This window comes from Anopheles bellator, chromosome 2, assembly GCF_943735745.2.
Source record: "Anopheles bellator chromosome 2, idAnoBellAS_SP24_06.2, whole genome shotgun sequence".
Taxonomy (NCBI): Eukaryota; Metazoa; Arthropoda; class Insecta; order Diptera; family Culicidae; genus Anopheles; species Anopheles bellator.
Window position 1 is genome coordinate 41,450,702 of NC_071286.1, and position 12,184 is coordinate 41,462,885.

The following is a 12,184-nucleotide window of genomic DNA, read 5'->3' on the forward strand; positions in this document are numbered from 1 at the left end:
GCGGCGCACCGTCGTCTGTGCCATAAACCGACTCTGGCTCGTTGAACGAATTCATTCGCTGGTTTTTATCGCTCGGTTTGCTTCCCCTTTTCCACAGATGTAAGCTATGGTTACGTAGTTGATCAGCAGCCCATCGGACGTGAGCTTTTCCGGCAGTTCTGCAAGGTGAAACGGCCCCAGTACTCGCGCTACATCTCCTTTCTCGACGATGCCACAAGGTAAGTGTGCGACTTTCGCTTTATTACAGCACGCTCTCTCGCGAGGTCTCGGCAATCACGCCAACCACCAGCCCCGTTGTCCCGAAAGAAAGTCCACAGAGGCACAGCTTCTTCCTCGTCTTCCCCGGGAGTGGCCATGTTGATTACTTTAATGCTGATAAACTTCTCTAATGCGTTGTGACGGTTGTCGGGGCCAAGAAAAATGTGCACCATAAAGTTTCGTTAGCCACCATCAGACCCACACATACACACAAACACGCGAATCCGAACGCCCAATCTCTCAGGCGATCTCTGATGGCGCAAAAATTCATCGCTGGCGTCGCCCGCAATCCTGCTGCTGCGCTGACGCTGGCCGGGAAAACTTCTTCCTGGAAGGTCTTAAAGTGTGTTGTTGTGCTGACTTGGCAGCCGGAGCCACAAACCCCGGGAGCCGGAGCCCAGAACCGGTGGTTTTCTATTGTGCCGGGAGCAGGGATCCCCCTCAGGCAATGCCAGGCCAGGCGAGCTAAGTGGGTTAATGGCGCTGCCATAAAACCAACGAGCGCGCCACCAACCACGACCCCGACGGGAAAAGCGATGTGTTTCTCTCCGTGGAGCCGAGGACCGTGCAGGATCACCGAGCAGAGTTTCGGGGCTTTCGCCCCCAAGGATAGCGCACCAAGGCAAGGCAAGGGTTGAGCTATGGGAAATTTGCTATGCAACCGCGTCACGTTTCTCTGCGCCACTGCCGCCATCGCTGTCTGCTACCGGAAACAATGGGTAGCACGGTGCACGGTACGTGTGAGTGTTGGGACGAAAAATGGCTCCGATAAAATGTCGCCCTCACGGCGTTGACCACGGGAATCGGAGAGGGAAAGTGCACTGTGAAGTGCAGTGGCCACAAACCACGGGCATCACCACGCGGGCAACAGGATGGAGGGTCGGGCAAATTCGGATCATTGCAAAGTGGCACTGGGATATGTTTGTCCCCGCGTGCCCGGGCACGATTGCATGGCGCTTTTTGGGTTGGTCTCGATTTTCATTTCTGTCCCGGTTCCGGTGTTCCCGAAGGCGCTCTGTTTGCTATCAATAACGCGTTGCGATGAGAAAATTGCAACACATAACGTTGAGAGCAATCGGGAAATTTGTGTTAGGGGTTTTTTGCTCGTTTTATCGTGTTTAGTTGATAGCACCCGAACGCACAGTGTGCTGTAACTGGTGCCAACTAAAACCACTCGAATACAGGATAAACCAAGAGCTGGATGGCTTGGGCCAGGTTCGTTAAAATACCATCGCGCAATTCCAAGCACTCGCTGGAGATGTAAACAAATGCTGCCGTCGTCACCAGCACTACTTCTGCCTGTCCGGTGCTGAAAATAGTTTGGTCCCCGTTTGGTAACCGGCTAACAACCGCCGGCTAACGGCTAACGCCTGTAAAAACGAATTGTTACGAAGAGCACCAGATATATTAACAATGTCTCTGGTGCAGGCTAAGACCACACAGCAATTGCAGCGTCAAAGTAGAAAATGCTAGGAAAATCCAAAATCGAAAATCCTACGTGAAAATCAGTTTAGTATCCACAATGCATTGCATTCCGTCAATATTGTCAAACATTTTTGTTTTGTCCTGTGGTCCTTGCTACAGTCCTCAAGTATTGTTTTCGAGCAGAATCTTTTGATTATTTTAGATAGTTCTGTTAAAGTAAGTGATGTCTTTTCACATACTCCAAGGTTCATGAATGGCCACAAGATTTCAGTGGTTGGCTGTTCTGGACAGCGATATTAATAGTCCAAAACCTTAATAACATCATCCACGAGGTACTGCATGACTACTTCTGGCTTGTGGATTGCTGCACTATCCGGTTGTACGGTGTACGACTAGTTCCTTCTGGAATGATTTTTCATTTCGTCAAATTTTGGCCAGCTTTCGAGTCACCATCATCAGGAAAGACCTCCAACCAACAATGATTCCCTGGAGCATAATGCCGTTGTACTTTGTTTCCTAATGTTGATTGAAGCACCATATTTTGTCGAATATTTTAGGCAAGATCTTGAAGGGTTTGTGGAGGAGATATTCACTGAACATTTACCTACTCGCTGCAAAAACTTGTAAAAAATCACCTAATTATTGCTCAATAGTAACACAATCTACTCCGGTTGCTCTATTATTCAGCAAACCGAAGAAATTTGTTTGAAAAACTGAAAACTCCAAGCTTCTAACATCAATAAAACTTGTTTAACCGGTGCTCAAATTCGCATATACCATCAAATCCCAGTCTAGGAAATTATATCAAAATGTCATGTAATCGTCATTATTTTGTTCTTGCAACATCACTCTAACATTCAGCGTCTCTCAAGAGCGATTCGAAAAGAAGATGTACTCATTTTGTCAAATTTTCATCAAATGTTCAGCAGCTAAACTTCTGTTTGATTTCCACTGTGTATAAGCGATAGTCTTTTTCCAACGACCGCCCCATTGGCAAAACAATCCTCCCTATTTTTGGTGAGGACGAAAACAGTTCTTGGAATGTCCCAAACGAACCTGGCACATCCTGTATTAGAGTGATCTTAGTGCTACCAACCGAGGAGCTACTTTTAATGCTCATTCGAGTGACGCTATGGAACTTAGCAAGTGGGGCAACTAAATGTTGGTGGAAAAGATAGCCAAATAATAGCAATTTAAACTCCCCTTATGGTGGTGCCTTATGGATCCAGTCTCAGCGGCCAGAGTGCACGTACCAACGGAAGAAAAGGCCTGTCGCGAAGCTGCCGATGGCACGTCATTGTTGTCATGATTTTCATGATTCCTTTGACTGATGTCTTAAATGAGGTCTTTGTCGAATCGTGTTTCGTCATCGAGCCTTATTCGTCTGAGCCAAGCTTTCAATGCGCCTCGAAGGACTTTGCACAATTTGCAATTGAATCAGAAATATGTTTTTTTGTTTCAGGTTCCCTTAAAGGCTGCTTGCCACGGGAACTAATCATTTATCAAACCAGCTCCGAGTGCCTCTGAGGTCTGAGCCATTCGGGACGGACCTTTCCATTGGAAGCCATTTTGTAAAACCATGCCCTGCCAACCCGGCTGCGGTACAGGCCTTTCGAAACTGGGTCATACTTGGCGAGCAGTATGAATTATGCTATTGATTTGGCTTTGTTTTCGCCGCACTGCTGGCGACCGTCGAGTAAAACGGACCGACGTCCGACTCACTGTCGGTGAGGCGGACTTTACGTTTGCTCGAAATTCAAGAATCATTCTTCACTTGCAGCAGCCAGCCTTCCAGCGGGGCGCTATGCAATTCGGTCTCCGGTTCGCAGAGCTTTTGTTTTTAATCACATTTTAACCGTTCCCGCAGCCGCTTGCCATCAGAAGCGGGACCGCGGGGATATCTAACTTTGTCGTTTTTCCGCCACTCGGCTGTGTCGGTTCGGAAAAATGAGGTTAGTTAGTGAAGTGAACCGAACACCCGTCGTGGGAGGGGCGTGGAAAAGTGCAGGGCCATAAATTTTCCATCCCATGTGCGGGAAAGCATCGTCGTTCGTGGGCGAAGTGCACTTTTGAAGCCAAGCTGTCCGGGGCGGTGCATTCCAACACCCCGAGGACGACCACGACGACGGGCACTGTGACGCCTCCGAAGCCTTGGTGTGTGTGGTTTGGTGGCTGAACTGGCTTGAACTTTGTACCTTTATGAGATTTTCCTTTTTCCGGTCATGCATGTCCGGGCGCAAAGTTTTCAACCTTCTCTCCGACCGACTCGTCCGCCTGAAGGTATTCGGCGTCTTATTAAATCGCCTTCAGAGCCGCAGCCGTGTCGGAGAGTCGCCGAGATACACGGCAGGGCTCTGGTTGAAATTAGAAACATTAGCTACGGGAGCTTCGAAGGACACTGAGGAGAACGATGGAACACTTTAAGCTGGAGCTGGTTGGTTCCCAATGGCACAAGAAACTTGGCTACACGAGGGTACAGCAGGAGCACATTAGACCGTGTTAGACGCTAGTTGAAGTTGATTGCTTTCCGGTTACGGCGCTTCCGCATGCAGAAGATGCCCATGCGGAGATCTGGATACTAGCTGGGGGTTTTCGATGATGAAATTGGATGTGCTTAAAATTGACCCCGGTACCTTGGGCGCACCATTCGTCGGGCTCCCCGAAGCCACTGCTGGTGGGGTGAAAAGTCCCGGTTCTAAGAAAGAACACGCGTTTTTATTTGTTCGTAGTTGGCTCTATCCATCAAAATCTAAGCTTTCATCTTCAAGAGCTAAAATTCCAATACTGCTTTTGTAGAGCGATGATGCCTCTAAAAAGGCATCAGTTTCAACGATTTTGTATCGATTTCGATACTGATTTTGTAGATTTGGTTTGTGTTCTCTGATGTTACCGCCTCATTTAGACATCCACTGCGTTTTGCATCATCGGTCTCTCTACGTCCCCGTGTGAAGCCAGCAAATCAACGTTTGTTTGTTGTTTCTGATGCAGCCGAACACGAAGCGCATCAAGAAGCAGTGTAACATTAAAACACAAAATTGTTTTGATCGAATGTTTTTAAAATAGCAAAAGTAGTGACATTATTAACTCATCAACTTATTCGTAGAATACCATCAAATCTTGACAACCGTAGTTTGAAGGCTAGTATTAGCTGAAAAAGGGGTGAATGTAATCAGATTAGCACCATGTCAGGCCCGCGACTTTTCATCCCACGTATTAAGATGCAGTTTAACAAGCTCAACCTGCCATGCATTTTCTGCCGCTGCTGCACCAAGTGCACCCGACGATGACGCTGACGTTTGGGGGTTACATACTAATGGTTTGTGATTGGTTTTCGCTCTCCCACCGGCGGCAGGTACGAGATAGCGGCGGACGAACACCGGGTGGAGCTGGCGTACGAGGTCGTGAAGCGGTACCTGGGCCTCTGCACCGAGAGCCGGGAGCGCGAGGACAGCGGCGGCGGAGGCGGCTGCGACAGTGACGGCGGCAAGTGCGACGATGACAGCGGCATCGGGGGCGACACCAAGAAGCTCAGCAATCACGACGACCCGGAGAAGAGCCTGACCGGGTCGAACTCGGTCACCACCAACACCATCCACAACGAGAAGGACGAGTTCGTGCTGGACGTGCTGAACGATGACATGGTTGCGCAGGTTCGGACCAAACTCTCCGGTATGTATGTGTGGCTGCCGCGTTCCGTTCCGGGGCTAAATGGCCATTTCTGTTGCGATTACCATCCGGCATTAACTCATTCTCTCTCTCTCTCCCTTTCTCTTTCTCTTTCTTCGTTTGATGCAGCTGGCAGCAAAGAGCTGTTCGAAGCTTCCATCACGGCGGTCAGGGCCTTCCTGGCCGGGGAACCATTCCGGGAATTCGAGGCATCCATGTACTTCCACAGGTAGGTGTGGTAGCCGTCCCCTCCAGGCGGGTGTGGCGCGATGCGGATGGATCCTCCAGAATGCAGGGCGCAACGCTGCATTACGATGCGCTCCGGTCCTGGCACAAGGACACACGGCTAGCTCCTACTGGAATGTGGAAGTTGCTGGCCAAGAGAAGCGTTCTGTGTGGGTTTTTTGTTTATCGGTTTCTTCGGTCGGTATCCGTCGTGTAATTCGTTCGCCCTCAGTGCGGTTGATTGGATTTGAGTCGTTTGAAGTAGAAACCGGACCGGGCGCCCGAAGGGCCAGCCACGGTGAAGCTATTTTCCACTACCGAAGCCGCCCCTTACCGTCCGTTTGCCGGCCAGCAGTGTTGTCATGCTTGAGAATAGCCGGCCCCTTGACGGCGGCGGTAGGGTCTTCTCCATTGCGGTGGGCCGTGTAAACCGAGCCACGTTGGTGTTGGGCTTTGCAATGGCTTACAAATCTACGCTCATCCCCGTGGCCACAAAACATCCGTGCTGGGCATGCTGCAATCAAGGCAATTACATATTTCTGGCATACAGAAAGCCAGAGAGAGAGAGAGAGAGGGAGTTTGTAAAGCGATCAAAGGCAGGAGGGTTGCCATTGACATTTGCGGGAACTGCTTATGCGATGCTTGCACAGGCGCTGAACATAGCTTTTTGGTGGGGTGGATTATACTTTTTATTGAATTTTGTACTTATGTTCTTATGCTGTTCAAGCGCGGAGCTCAAATCGTAAAAGCCGCAACATGGTGGAAGAGAGCTACAAAAACTCGAAGACAGAATGTGATATCCTGGTTAACCGATGGAGTTAAACAGATTTGTCCGTTTTGACAATCAAAGCCAAGCCACGATCTTGTCTTCGGTTATCGTGTTTGTGCAGCGAAGCACAGATTTTCATCTAAACATTTGCAGAAGATGAGAAAATATGTTTATACCTTTTTTGAAACCGCTCTTTTGAATTGTTGTATGCTAGTTTAAGAGCAAAATTATCGCGATGACATTTTGACTGTTAAGCTAGAAGTTAAGGATTAATTTAATTTGAAGTTTGGAGCTTATAGCTTTAGATTTTAGACATCTATTTCGTTCACTTTTTTGCTCGGTATTAAAGTCATTAGAGTAGATGTTGTATTTCATGATTATTAATGACGTGATTTTATGCATGTTTCAATATTTAAAATTAAAGGTGACAAACGCGCGGTATGAAAATGAAGGTCGTGTTCATTGTATCAAAGAAATCGACACCAACACGAATTGATAAACGCGTATGGCGAACATTTCAACTTAAAATCCTCTTCCATTCGCGAAAAATCAACAAATATTTCTATCAAAAGGTAAAGAAGCCGCTTTTGTGCATGTCATCCGACTTAAATTACATGGTTTAGGCAAATCTGGTGATGTGCTCATGTTCAAAGTTCATTCGACGCTCAAAGTTAGAGCTAATTAAGAAAAAGGAATGGTACTTTACCATCGGTATACTTTGAAAACTCTTTTATCCTAAGAAAAGGTGCTCTGCACTGATGAATCGTTGCTAAGTCTCAAGTACAGTTATGAGGAGTTGAGTTTTTCTCCTATAAGCGTGCTCAAAGAACATGAAAAAGAAAACTTCAAAGGCACCATAGTATAGATGATTGGCATGAAACTGACAAGTTAGTGACCTGTATGGGTCGTGTTGATTCGAGAGCTTGTCTAATTAAGCTTGAGCTTAATGAAATAGGAAATAAGTCATTCCACTCCTGGTTTATTGAACAAGATTTCACCTTACAACAAAATAATGCACGTATCCCCAATGCACCACTTCAAATGATTGAACCAATGTGGTCAACAAAAATACCTGAGAATTGTAGGGACCGCATGACCGCTGAGAAGAACTTCGGTTGTTCTGTCAATATGTAGGGGTCCAAAATTTTTCATGTGTTTCAATGATCCTCAAAAATGCTAAAACATTATTTACATGACTTAATCGATATTTTTGACTGATGATTCATTTTTCATCGTCGTTTTTTCCTAAATCTATGTTTTATTGAACTGAACTTTGTTTCGCTAGCCACTGCACATTTCGTTTTGAACAACCTAAATTCTACGTTTATCGTTAACACTGTAATCCTCATAAAATAAGATCTTTGCCTGAACGGGTCTTCGAGTGCCCCATTAAACTATGGAAACAAAAAATTGTGTTTAGGAGATAAATGTAAATCATCATATTTTACGCCATTTTTATTGCGTACGCAGTCCTCAGCAGGGCAAACGGATCAAGCCATCGGTGGTGCTCCACCAAAAAAACTCTTGGCCATAATAAACTGGCAAATTGTTGTGGCTGTCCTTCTGCACCGTCCAACACATTAATTATCAGCTCACGGGGGCCGCCCGTTGAAGGAGGACGGATCGTGTCGAAAGTTTTTATTGCGAACGACATTACAAATGTCGTGCTCAGTGACCTTGCGGGCTTCCGTTCGACACACGGAGTTCTTGTGTGGTGTCACCTTAGCATTCAAAGCTCAAAGGAGCTCAAATCTTCACCCGACCCACAGGACCTTCCGGCGTCGTAACTTAGCGGCGGAACCGAGCAAAATTGAGTTTTCCAATCAAACGGCATAGAAATTATTTCGTCCTTTTTTCTTCGCTACTTTCGCTCTCCTGCCGAAGACAGCTGACTTCCAAAGAAATGGCCGTGACCGACCGGCTGGCGGCTTGTGCGGTGCGGTGCGATGCGGGACGGATCACGCACTCACGATTTGAAGGAAGGTTCCTCGGACCGCGCCGCGTGTGCCCCGCTGGGAAAGGACGGCAAACGAACGTCCTAAACGGTCGTGACGCGACCTCCTCCCACCGGAGTCTTCCCAAAAGGGCTTTAAATCGAAGGCCCTAAGGTCTTCCGACGTTTCCCTAGTCCCCGAAGGTGGATCCTTTGGCGGCGTTGGTTAGCCGACACCTGCCGTCAAGTGAGATTCACGAACCAACCGGCCGGCAGTGTGAGCATTGAAGTGCGTGAGCGCGCTTTCGCCGTGAAAGGAAGTGATTGATGTGGTTTCGGATTCAATTTTTGTTGACTACCGCTCAAGGACCTCCCGGGCCCACCGGGAGCGGCCGCCACCGTTGTGTTTGCTTTATAGAGCCTAGCTAACGAAGTGAAGATGTGAGTTCTTCGGGGGCGCTTCATTTTTCACACGAACGTTACCTTGTCAACCTCTGGTGAGGTGGCACAACCGAACGGCGGCGTCTTGAATGCGATGAAGTAGAAATAATTTTCAATCAAAAATTAGCTTCTAGCATTTGTTTGCGGCAGAAAAACTGGGCAAATCGAAGCGAACGTGGAAGTGAATCCACGTCGTGCGATCCCGCCCCATGTCCTGAGCCGCCAGATGTTGGGCTCAGTTTTCAAGCAGCGGTAATTTCGCTTTCGTGTCTAGATAAGATCACATTATCGTACGGTTTAGGCGATTGCTAAAATCGATACAAGCGGACGAGAGTCTGTCTGTCGGAGAGCGAGCTGGTGATTGATTTATGCGAAAAAGGAAGCACCGTTTTGGAATGGATGCTGGTTGCAGCAGATTGCTTTCATTCGGCGTCACTCAAATTAACGGAGTTCTGGGAACGCCCACTGTTTCTGCAAGAAGAGCAACATCCCCAAGACGGATCACGTTTGCTGAAACTTCGGTTACGCTTTCGGAGAAGAAATTAGTTTGTTTGTTGTTACAAAGTTGTTGCGAACTCTGCGTTGCGAAACCACTGCACTGTGGAGCGCCCTTATTTGACACTAGCCATGTAACTTCTCTGACGAAACTTCGCTAGCCCCGGAGCGAGTATGACCAGTCTCCGGCGCGCACGGTATTAGTATTTCGCTTCAATTATGATTTATTGGCCCCCTTGAAGTTGCGCTCTACAACCGAGGTTTAATTAGGTTAACTGGTGTTTGCTGGTCAGCAAGAGAAACACTGCTGCATCACTCGGGGTCCGGCTGCACGCATGAGTTGAGGCTTTAACAGAGGCTTCATCGAGACTGCAATGCTCTCTCGGGGCCAGTGGGGGCTGCTAGTACCCGATCTGCTTGCGGAATGCGCCGTCCGTGCCCTATGCGAGCAAACACACAGCGAGCGACGGGGCACTTAACCTTAGATGTCACCCGATCTAATTTATTCAATGCAAGGCGATAAGAAAAAGGTCCATTTAGTTACGGTGCTTGCTCGTAGAGTGCTACAGAATCTACATACCCCCAGAGCGAGGGAAGTGGAAGGGCGCCACTCGCTCTCTGTGGTTCGGCAGTGACGGCAGAATATCACGTCCCAGCAGCAGCAGTCGGTTTCTTGAGAAGAAGGCACGTTGTACTGCGTTACCGTTGGCGTCTTTGCGCGAAGCCTTCCGTTTGACGTTATGATAGGTAAATATGGTTCGCAAAGTTTAGTAGATAAATTGCCCGCCCATCACCTGTCGGTGCATTGCCCCCAGGTCCGGCGTGAACACTAGTTTTTTTTTTTGGGTGGTCAACTAGGTGCCTCTAGCCTACCAAAAACTTGCAAACAACCACTTTACGTGTTGTCAATCTACAGCTGAGAAGAGATAATTTATGGTCACTCTCTTCCCTCTCGAAAGCTTTTGTTTCGGTTTTGCGGGATGACGCAGAACAAACGGCAGACAGTTTCCGGGGAGGGTTATTTATGATACCATCGCGTGACTTGCATCTGGCGCCGGTGAGCACCGAGCGGTGTATCATTGGCTTGGCATGGCGCTTTTTTTGTTTCCTTTACTATGCCCCCGGTTGGTGCCAGATGCTAACAAGAATCCGCCGCCGCCGGCAGTGGCTCACCTTTACGCGCTCCGAAAGCATAATTTGCCGGGGGCGGACACTACGCGCGGCTATGATATCCTTTATCAACATGTTTTTTTTTATTAGATTCGTTACAAGACAGTCGTCTATTAATAATGTCTAGCATAACAATAGGGTCAGTTTCACCGGATTTTATGTTTCTTCTCCAGTTCAGTGTGCAGTAGAGATCCAGTAAATTCACACATGGGTCAATAAATCCGCAAGATGTGGCGTGATTTTCTACCATTCATTACTGTGGCGTTACTGTTCACTGTTTAATACAAGGTCTGAAAAGTTTCCCGAAATGGACATATGCAGATGGCAGCACTAGTAATTGAAAGCTAATGAATTTGGTTGTCAACCTTCTGACAGCTACCAAAATTTCAGCCGGTCCTGAGAGCTGAGACCCGTATGAACGTTCGCGACGTACAAAAGCAGCACTTTCCAAAGGTTGCTAGACGACCACGTGGACCTTTCAGCTCATGTGTTCGTAAAACCGTTTTCACTTGACCTTGGCCGCCCCCGGGGGCCTCGGGAAAATTAGATTGAATTTCAAGAGCTCCAAACTGCGCACTTTTGATGATGAATGATGAGCGTTTTGCCGACTCGGCGAATGGCTTCACGATCGCTCACGGTTTGGCTTCCTTCGCCCGTAATAAATGATGGAGCCGGAAAAACGGAATGGCTAACGAATTTTCGTTTTTAATTACCACCGTCGTCTCACATTTTATCACTGGCCCGCACAATAGGATGTCCACTGTTGTTTTGCTGTGATAAATGAAGGGCAATTAGATCACCGGACCTAGGGACTGGGGGGCGGCGTGGTGAGCAATTGATTGTAAAACTTTTCGATGAAATCGCGTTCCCCGGTGGGGGGGGGGGGGGACACACTGGCGGCTGGTGGCCGAGCCTCCGGAACCTAATAAAACATCGGAAAAGATTGAGTCCGGAATGCAATATCAAATTCCATTGCGCACCACCGACGGGCGGAGGGCTTTTAATGTCTTATCGTACCATTTCGAATCATCTTTCCATCCCTTCGCTTCGGCACTCAGAGACAGGCCCCTCAGCCCGGTCAACCGGTGACCGGTCGATGGAGGAGCAAAACTCGGTCCTCGAGGACACGAGCTACATAATATTTATCTCCCCTTCTCCGGGTTCCGGGGTTGTTTGTTGAGTTTCATTTCTTTTCTTTTCGCACAATATTCTTCCGGTTCTGGTTCCGCGCAGAAAGTTTTTCCACCGTCGCCGGGTGTCGCCCGGACACTTTCCACTAAAAACTGGTCAACATCGGAAAAGCGTGTGTCAAGCCAGCGAACTAGTGCGGCTGGGGAGGCTGCAGTAGTCGATCTTGCCATGGCCATGTTTACCTGCGGGGTTGGCATGGCGCGGGGCGTGCGATTGGAGCGCGGCTCTCCACCTACCACCCGGCGCCGGGCTGGGGAAGGAGTGTGGTCTCGATTGGTTTTGCACCGGCATCGTTAGCCATGGTGCCAGTGCTTAATGTCCTTTAACTTTTCCTTCTTTGGTGCGCTCCGGCGCTGGTTGTTGCTGGTGGTGGCGTTGTGGGGGCCGCCGAGTCCTTCGTGTCACGTGGATGCGGAATTGCTTTTTGTGGTCAGGATGAAATGCCAGCGTGCGCCCGCGCGGGGTTGGCCGACGTAATGGCAACTTTTATCCGGTTCCATTAGTGCAGGGAGGAGTAATTAAATGTCACTGGTACGCATTGGGAATGATGATGCTCTGACGGCAACTGCTGAAAGTTGGTGTCCTTTCTCTCTCTCTCTCTCTCTCTCTCT

General features: G+C 48.4%; 1 protein-coding gene across 1 annotated transcript in view; it reads left to right on the top strand.

The window, feature by feature from the left end:
* The window catches only part of LOC131207533 (G protein-coupled receptor kinase 2), a 53,662-nt gene that overhangs the window by 23,329 nt on the left and 18,149 nt on the right, over window positions 1–12,184 (top strand). The window contains exons 3-5 of the mRNA XM_058200152.1: window positions 98–218; window positions 5,036–5,352; window positions 5,479–5,578. Of these exons, the coding sequence (XP_058056135.1) occupies window positions 98–218; window positions 5,036–5,352; window positions 5,479–5,578 (538 nt within the window). The remainder of the gene's footprint in view (window positions 1–97; window positions 219–5,035; window positions 5,353–5,478; window positions 5,579–12,184) is intronic.